The 9,821-nt window shown below is 51.1% G+C and overlaps 1 protein-coding gene across 1 annotated transcript in view; it reads right to left on the bottom strand.

The window, feature by feature from the left end:
• Positions 1-5,799, bottom strand: part of LOC309973483 (uncharacterized protein C16orf96) — a gene marked incomplete at both ends in the record, with an annotated part of 37,556 nt that extends 31,757 nt beyond the window's left edge. The window contains 1 exon segment of the mRNA XM_082857775.1: positions 5,383-5,799. Coding sequence (XP_082713901.1) covers positions 5,383-5,799 — 417 coding nt within the window.
• Positions 5,800-9,821: the final 4,022 nt, after the last annotated feature.

The raw sequence follows: 9,821 nt of genomic DNA on the forward strand, positions 1-9,821 counted from the left end.
AATGTCCAGACATTCATTCTCCCTCTGTCTTTCTGTCTCTTTCTCTCTGTCTGAAGATGGCTTCAAGAATGTAGGTTCGACCTGGGGTCCAAGTGCTTCCAGAAGCTTTCAAGGGCTGATAAGGGGGTCCAAGACAAACATCCCCTTGAACAATCAGCTAGACTGGTCTACAAGGCCTCAGAGCCAGAACTTGGGAAATGGGAATGCTAACATCACTTCCTTCCCAGGGAAGGAGGAATGCAATAGCTCTTCCCGGCACCCTGGGAAGAACACTGCCAACGCAGGAAGTTCATTACTATTACTGCAATGACTTTTACCTTGATTCTCTAAAACCCCAAAGGGTCTTCCGTGCCCTTAAGCTTTGCTTTGGAATTCTCAAAAACCAATTTAAATTTAAAATCATTTTAATTGTGGGATACACAGCAGGAGATTTTGGTTGGGGGAGTAAAATGGGGAGGGAGTTTTGAAATTTCAAAAAAAATGCAGCAACAGGTTGTTACAATCCCCTAGTGGGACACACAAGTTTACTTATGGAAACGGGGTTAGCCAGAACAATCTTAATAACAGACAGTGGACACGGCCCCTGATTTTCCCCTGTGACGCCAGCAGGGGTTATCATAACAGATGAGATAACCTGAGATAACCGAGGCCTCGAAGAGACAGCCAGGGGCTTCTGAGCAGCTTTCTAAAACTCCTGTCCAGGGCTGCCTGGGAGATGCAGGCAGGGCCTGGGAACCTGCAATTCTGGAAATGCTCCCTGGCGCCGGGAGCCTGGGTGGGTGCCCCCCTGGAGGTTGCACAGAAAGCAGGGAGCCCAGGTTTTCTAAGCAGTTCTCAATGGGGCGATTTGGCCCCCAGTGGGCATTTGGCAAGTCTGGAGACATTTCTGGTTGTCATGACTATGGGGTGTTCCTGGCATCTAGTGGGTAGAGGCCAAGGATGCTGCTCAGCATCCCTCAGTGCACAGGACAGTCTCCACCACAAAGAATTATCCGGCCCCAAACGTCAGTCATGCTGAGGGTTAGAAACTGCAATCTAAGCTTGCTTAGTGAGGACCTGCTGCCCTACCCGAGTCCCCAAATCCAGCGGTGTGCTGACCAAGAGCACCACCCCTTGTGCTGCACCTGTGGGTCCTCCCAAACCTCTCCAGAAGCCCCCTTGGTGCCTGCCCTAGTTTCCAGGGCACCATTCACCCCATCTGGGGTAGGTGCTGGGGCTGGGAGGCTTGTCTTTCCCCATGAAGGGTGGCATTTGGTCTGCCAGCCTGGCTGACGTGGGCCGGAGTTGGGGGGACAGTGGGAGTGGGTTGTAGATTCTTAGCTAAGCAGCTTGTACCGCCCTAGAACCAGCTACCATGGCAACCCCGACAATGGGTCAGCGTGGTAACCCTGGCAACCTCAGCCAGACTGGGACTTGGCGACATTCTCTAACGGTGGTGGGGACATTCCTAGGTGCACAAACAGTCCTCTGAGGGCGGCATGACCAGTTCCGAACCTGTCCACCAGCCCCCTGTGTGAGCTGGCTGGGCCACTCTGGGTCCTCGTGCATTCTAGGAGACTTCATCCATCAAGGCAGGCCGGGAGCAGGCTGCTCCGGAGGGGCTGGCACCTCAGACATCGGGTCCACCTCTCCAGCTTTGAGGTCCCTGTAACCTGCCCTCAGCCACCCCTGCAGCCTTCTGTGTCTCTAGTAACACTTCTTGTCTTAAAGTCTATCCTGTTCTGATGTTAGTACAGTAACTCCAGCTCTCTTCTGGCTACTGCTTGTGTGGAATATCTTTTTCTATCCTTTAACTTCCAACCTATTTGTCTTTGAATCAGTGTGTCTCTTGGAGACAGCATATAGTTAGATGATCTCTGCTTTTTGTGCGTGTGGTAAAACACACATAACAATACTAAAGTGAACAATTCGGTGGCAGTTGGTACATTCACACGTTTGTGCAGCCGTCACCACTATCTAGTTCCAGAACATTTTCATCGCCCCAGAAAAAAACCCATACCCACCAGCACTCAACTCCCAGCCCCCGGCAACTGACATTTTCTGTTGCTACCGACTTTCCTATTCTGGGCATTGTCTATGAACAGAATCATGCAATGTGGTTCTCTGTGCCCGGCTGCTTCCACTGAGCACGAAGATTTATGGCTCACACCGTGTCGCTTTGCCTCTCGCCTGCATCAGCCCATCTCAGCCAGAACGGACGTCCAGCTCTGTGCTAAGCAGTTCCCATGCTTTATCTTGTTTGGTTTTAATTGTTGTAACAATCCTGAGAGGAGGAGGCCGTGGCCATCCCTCACCCCTTCCAGGGGGTTAAGTGGCATCTCAGCACCCACAATCCTATGCCTTCCAACTACCCACTCGGCTCAAGTTGGCACTGGCTCCCCATTTTCTAACTCTGTGACCTCGAGTGGGTTACTTAACCTCTCTGTGCCTCCATTTCCTCATCTGTAAGCACGGGATAATGACAGCACTTTCCTCTTAGAGTCGTTAAGAAGATTAAAGGAGTGAACAGATGGAGCATCCAGCTCACCTGGCATGCAGTGAGCGCTTGTTCTCAAGATCATTCCCCTGGGGAGGGAGCCAGTGGAGGAGTGAGGGTGAAGGGGACAGTGAGGAGAAGAGGCACAAGGCCCAGGAAAGTCAGGCTGGTGGACTCTGCTCTGTGCTTCTCATGGCCTATAGAGTCTCTGAGTTCTAGGAAGGGATCTTGCATTGTCTGTTTCTGTCACCTCTACAAACACCTGCACCAGGGCTCCCACCTTCTTCAGCCCCCAGGTTGGACGTAAAACCTGGTGGTCCCTGTGTATTGATAGCTTTGGGGTGCCTGCCAGTCCAGGCAGTGGGAATGGGCCCCCAGGAGCTCTAATTCTTAGGCACGACCCTGCCTGCCTGGCCAGGAGTGGACACCTGACCCCAGGTGTGCCATCTCATTCTCTTACCCAAAAATTATAACCAGAAGACCCGGAGACTGGCAGCTGGAAGCTGAGACAAGTTAAGGGCTGTTTTTAAGATGCAGGAGATCTACGAACACTTCCTCCCTTTGAGGCCTGTCCACCCACTTCTTCCTTGGTGCCAATGAGAAGCCCCAGCGTCCTTCAAATAATACACTGCTTTTGTTTAAAAAGAGTCTCAACCCAGGAATTCCCTAGTGGTCCAGTGGTTAAGACTGGGTGCTTTCACTGCAGGGAGCCTGGGTTCAATCCCTGGTTTGGGAACTACAATCCTGCAAGCTGCACGATGAGGCCAAAAAAAAGAGTCTCAAGCCAAATGCCCAGCAACAGGTGAATGGTTAAACCCAATGTGGTCTGTCCCTACAATAGAATACTATTCAGCCATAAAAGGGAGTGAAGCACAGACACAGGCTGCAATGTGGATGAACCTGGGAAACATGACGCTCAGTGGGAGAAGCCAGACACAAAAAGCCATATATTGTATGATTCTATTTATATGAAATGCCCAGAATTGGTAAATCTTTAGAGCCAGAAAGCAGATTAGCATTGCTGGGGTGGAGGGAGGAGGAGTGGGCAGTGACGAGGACACAGGGTTTCCTTTTCGAGCCATGGAAATGGTTTAGAAGGGGATAGAGGTGGTGCTTGCACTAACTATCAATGTACCAAATGCCACCCAGCTGTTCACTTTGTTATGTGACTCGCACCTCAATTTAAATAAGAGGAGTGTTAACCTAAGACATCCTGGAATGACTCCTCCGTGTGATGGATGTTCTCTGTTGCCCCCGCACATCCATCCTCTGCCCCTACTCAGTGCTCTCAGAGGCTGACCCACAGGCACTGCGCTCTCCACACCCCTGGCGCTCTGACTTCTGGCCCTCTTATTTGGCCAATGGGAGAAAGGGAGGAGAGAGAGGCTGGGGTATTTATTCTTCAAAATCCAACTCTTCCCCAAGGCTACAGCTCCTGATGGATAACTGTGTGCTGGGTGGGGAGGCAGGGGAGCAAGGGTTCCAAGGTGGGTCCTGAATCAGAAGGCCTCGGCTCATCCCTGTTCCCCTGTCACTGGCTGCTGCACCCGCAGCAAATCAATGATATTTCTTTTCTTTTATTTTTTTTAAATTGGAGTATATTTGCTTTACAATGTTGTGTTAGTTTCTGCTGTACAATAAAGTAAATCAGCTATATGTATACATATATCCCCTCCCTCTTGGACCTCCCCCCCCATCCCACCCATCTAGGTCATCACAGAGCACTGAGCTGAGCTCCCTGTGCTATACAGCAGGTTCCCACTAGCTACCTATTTTACACATGGTAGTGTACTTATGTCAATCCTAATCTCCCACTTCGTCCCACACTCCCCTTCCCCCCCATGTCCACATGTCCGTTCTCTACATCTGCGTCTCTATTCCTGCCCTGCAAATAAGTTTGTCTGTACCATTTTTCTAGATTCCGCATATATGTAAGATGTGATATTTTTCTCTTTCTTACTTCACTCTGTATGACAGAGTCTAGGTCCATCCACATCTCTACAAATGACCCAATTTCGTTCCTTTTTATGGATGAGTAATATTCCTTTGTATATATGTACAACATCTTCTTTATCCATTCACCTGTCGATGGACATTTAGGTTGCTTCCACATCCTGGCTATTGTAAATAGTGCTGCAGTGAACATTGGTGTGCATGTGCCTTTTTGAATTATGGTTTTCTCAGGGTATATGCCCAGTAGTATTGCTGGGTCATATGGTAGTTCTATTTTCTGAGTGTCAGTTTCCTCACCTACAGGTCCTCAATTATCTTTTTTTCATTGAGGTGAGATTCACATAACATACCATTTGAGGGCTTCCTTGGTGGTGCAGTGGTTGAGAGTCCGTCTGTTGATGCAGGGGACACAGGTTCGTGCCCCGGTCTGGGAAGATCCCACATGCCGTGGAGCGGCTAGGCCCGTGAGCCATGGCCGCTGAGCCTGCGCGTCCGGAGCCTGTGCTCCACAACGGGAGAGGCCACAACAGTGAGAGGCCCACGTACAGCAAAAAAAAAAAAATACCATTTGAAAGTGTATAGTTCAGTAGCATTTACTGCTTTCATAGTGTTGTGCTCTATTTAGTTCTAAAACCTCATCACCACCCCAAAAGGAAACCCTGTAACCACTAAGCAGTCCTTCCCCATTTCCTCTCCCTCCAGCCCCTGGCAACCACCCATCTGCTTTCTGTCTCTACGAATGTGCCCACTCTGGACATTTCACACAGTGTATGGCCTTCTTTCCTCTACACTGATGAAGGATGGAAACTCGGAGCTTCGGTTCTGCCTGAGTCCAAAGCCGAATTCCTCTCCTGGTTAAGGGCAGGGCCCTTTATCAGGGGCACCAGGTAGGGGTGAACAGCCTGGCAGGAGAGCCAAGGGGGACGGCAGCTTCTGGAGTCCAGGCGGCTTACCTTGGCCATGGCTTCCTCGTTGCCCTCCACTATCCGGAGCTTTATCAGGTTCCATAAGTCCTGGGCGGGCTGGCCAGTGCCCTGGCTGCCCTCCAGCAGCTGGGAGGTGGAGGGCAGTTCCTGCAGCACGGCCAGCTGGCTCTCCATCTTGTCCACATGGCTCACCAGGTGGTCGAAGACGTTGCCGAGCCTCTTCATGGGGTTAAGGATGGGCTGGGAGTCTCCTTCCCGGGGCATGAACATGGCTGGCGAGGTGTGGAGGAAGTCCTCATCCGCCGAGAGGACCTTCTCAAGGTCAGCCATGTGGATGTGCTCCAGGATACCCTGGAGTAGGAGGTGCAGGGCCTTGAAGTTCACCACCCTGCACTGTGGGATGGCAATGTTGACCAGCTCCGAGAACGTGAGCGAGAAGCTCATTCTGCCGGGGTTAGGGGCAGGCTGGGCTGGCCATCTGGGAGTCCATGGGGACAAACGGTGGCTTTCAGTGGACGCGAAAGCTGTACGGACAGGTCCTCAGGGGCCCGGGGAGCCTGCAAGTCACAGTGGTCAGGTAGAAAATGGCCTCTGTCCCGGCTGGAGCTCAGATGAGTTTCCGGTTGCTAGGACACCAGAGAACGTGGGCTTCTGAGAGCCTGGGGTAGGCAGAGCAACTGCCCAGTTAATTGTTGAGGAATGTTCCAACAGACCAACAGGCCGCCTTTTAATTCAAGCCCTTCAGTTTTGTAAGACCAATGACCCCTTCCAAGAAGCGTGCAGGGGGCGTGATGGAAAGGCAGCTCGCTCCTTGGAAGCCTCCAGAATCGGGACAGAAGACAGAGTTCTCGGAGTTAGGAAACCCCAGCTTCCCATAATGGAAGCCCAATGAACCGGGCGGATGTAAATTTGCTAGCGGATCCCAAAGCCCTGAATTTCTCCTTGTCTAACCAACAGGAATTTGTATTGGAACAGACACTTCTTGCAGCATCAGTGTAAATACCACATAAATACCACGGGTAAAGTACACAGCTCATAACTGGTCTCCAAAAAGAAGTCAATGGGGTCAAGTACACAGCTCATGACCGGCCTCCAAAAAAAAGTCAATGGGGTCTCTAGGGAAAGATGAGCCCAACTCTGGGGCGGTTTTCAGGGCCTGGGTTTGGCAGTCGAGGTCTCTGTCTTCAGGATCTGGTACCACAACCAACAGCCAGTTTTGTTTCTGACATCTGCCTGTGTTGTGGTGGCTGATGTCTGCTGTCCAGAGCCTTAAGTGCAGCGACTGCCCCATGAGAGGGCTGGACAGCTCACATGCACAAAAGTGGGAGGTCTAATCACACACAGTCCAGCTACAAACCTCCTGACCTGCATGCTTTGTCAAGGGCAGAGTTCTGGGTATCGAGATGAGCGGCCTGAGGGCTGACCTCGTCTGCCCTCAGCCAGAAGGGGCACGGGGGAGGAGAGAGGCAGTGTGGACGGGAAACTGGCCCAGCTGGGGGGGCCTTGGTCCACTTCAGTGAAGGTGACTTCCCAGAAGCCCCAACCGACAGGGCCGCTCTGCCTGTGATGGGCTCAAGACCAAACAAGGCTGGTAACAGTCATGTCTGAACTCAGACAAGAACAGAACGTCATCCAAACTACAAATATGACCATGTGGTCCCTGTCCTGGCTGAGCCGAGTGACTGCTGCTTCTTGACCAGCTAGACCGTTAGCTTTGCTTCATTCCTCCGGCCTTTGAGGTAAGACTGGTTAAAATACCATAGAACTACCCCTGCTTCCTGACAGCGCCAACCCAGAATGCTCCCCGCATCGCCGGACAAGGGCCAAATCCCAGAACAAGTCCTTCTACCTTAACCCTCTTGTGAGATGTCCCTGGGATCCCCACTGTGTTGTTAGACTAAAATTTCCTTTTTCTTTTTCTTTTGGTGCACTGTGTGGCTTACTGGATCTCAGTTCCCTGACCAGGGACTAAACCCAGGCCCTGGCAGTGAAAGCACCGAATTCTAACCACTAGACCACCAGGGAACTCCCCATAGACTAAAATTTCAACTGCTGCCTTGACATCTTTGGGTCTCATAGGCCCCCTTGGTTTCCCCTGCTCTTGTCAGAGGTGCCCCCCACCCAGCAGGGAAGGCCCCCCACCCTGCTAGTTCCCCCACCAGCCAGACCAGCTGCACTCTACCCCGTCCTCATCCTGAGGGGCTTCGGTTCCCTGCCAGCCTGTGAAATTATTCAAGCAAGCCCATCATATCCTCCTGTGGGAACCAGGGGAGACCCCCACCCCCCACTACTACAAAGACTGCACCCACAGCCCTTGCTGGTTCCCTCTGCTTCCTAACTCCAAGAACTCTGTCTTCTGTCCTGATTCTAGAGGCTTCCACCAGGTGGCCCTCGGTGTCCTCTTCCCCCAGCTGTGAGTATATGCGTGGATCTCACCTGTCCAGTGCCAGGTGTGGTACTATTGAGGGTGGGGTCCCTTCCTACCAAGGGGTGAGCAGGAGGTGATCAGAACAGGCACGCTGTATGTTCTCCCTTATGGCAACAAGTCCATGAGGCCAACTTTGCTCAACTACAGCTGGGTTCCTGGTGGTCTCGGCTGGAAGGACAAGACCTTAGAGAAAACCTTCAGTGGTTGGAGCTTTTTGGACTTCCGACCAGCAGACTGGGGACTGTGGCGCTGTATTATTACGGAACCAGAAGCAAGACCTGCCCAGGTGGGTGAGGGAAGGTAAGGCGGGGTGAGTGAAATGGGCTGCTTAGTGTAGCAGCAAGGCTGGAGGGGAGAGCATAGGGCCAGACTACACGCCCCACAGGCCTTACAAAGAAATGTGAGAGACAGAATCTGAAGCAATTCTCAGTCACTGGGGGCCAGGCTGGGCAAGCTGGTGTAATGACAAAGTGGCTCTTTGTCATTTTGGGGGGGATGCCTGGCATATGAAACCATTCCTGTGTCTGGGGAAGTCTCCACTGTAGGAGTCCTGGTGGGCAGTGGAGTGTTACTAGGCCCCAGCTTACTCTGAGGCTAGGACACCAGCATTTAGGGAAACGTCACAGTCGGTGCTGGCAGCTCCTGCAATCTCAAAGAAACTCACCTCACAGAGCCCAATCTGGTCTCAGACCTTCAAGATAAGGGCTGCAAGCCCACCACAGAGATGCTGATATACTTCCCAGAACCCGGCACTGGACCTGACACTGATTCTTCATTCTCTCCTTCAACCAATATTTATTGAGCACCTACTGTGTGCCAGATGCTGCTCTTAATCATGGAGGAGACCTCAGTGAGGCCTGAGGAGGTCTCCGATCTCACAGAGCGTACAGGTTAGTGGGGGAGATGGACACTTATTTTACAACAAAGAAATAACTTCAGGTAGTGAAAAGAGTTATAAACATAATAAAACAGGGCAGGGAATTCCCTGGTGGTCCAGTGGTTAGGACTTGGCACTTTCACTAATATGGCCTGGGTTTAATCCCTGGTCGGAGAACTAAGATCCCACAAGATGCACAGCACAGCCAAATAAATATTTTTTTTTAATTAAAAAAAAAAGGGACTTCCCTGGTGGCGCAGTGGTTGAGAATCCGCCTGCAAACGCAGGGGACATGGGTTCGAGCCCTGGTCCGGGAAGATCCCACATGCCGCGGAGCACCTAAGCCTGTGCGCCACAACTACTGAGCCTGTGCTCTAGAGCCCGTGAGCCACAACTACTGAGCCCACGCGCCACAACTACTGAAGCCCACGCGCCTAGAGCCCGAGCTCTGCAACAAGAGAAGCCACCGCAATGAGAAACCCACACACCACAACGAAGAGTAGCCCCCGCTCACCGCAACTAGAGAAAGCCTGCTAGGAGCCTGCTAGCACCGCAACTAGAGAAAGCCTGCTTGCACCAACAACAAAGACCCAATGCAGCCATAAACAAACAAATAAATAACTAAATCTATAAAAATACAATAAAAGAGGGAAAAATGAGAGTGGGGGATGGGCATTAGTAGACTTATTGGAGTAGCTAGCCTCCAACATATACTCCAAAGATAGCCCCTGGGATTCACACCCAGTGGTCTCCCCAAGCACTGTACCAGCTAACCTGGTCCTGGTCCCACCAGCCTGCATCGTGTACACACATGCATTTGCTCATTTCACATTGCAGAATGGCAAGACCTGGGAAAGCCGTGTATGTTACAGGTGATTTGATGCTGCTAAATCAAAACACTGATGATGAAAATGCAAAAAAAAGTCAATGTGTTAGACTTGAAAGGATCCATAAACTTTAAAAATTGTGTCGTTCACCATAAAACTCCTAGAAGAGAATGTAGGCAAAACGCTCTCTGGCATAAACTGTAGCAATGTTTTCTTAGGTCAGTCTCCCAAGGCAATAGAAATAAGAAAAATAAACAAATGGAACCTAATCAAACTTACAAGCTTTTACAAAGCAAAGGAAACCATAAACAAAACAAAAAGACAGCCTATGGAC

The sequence above is a fragment of the Leucopleurus acutus genome, assembly GCF_964270905.1.
Source record: "Leucopleurus acutus genome assembly, chromosome: 16".
NCBI classification, from domain to species: Eukaryota; Metazoa; Chordata; class Mammalia; order Artiodactyla; family Delphinidae; genus Leucopleurus; species Leucopleurus acutus.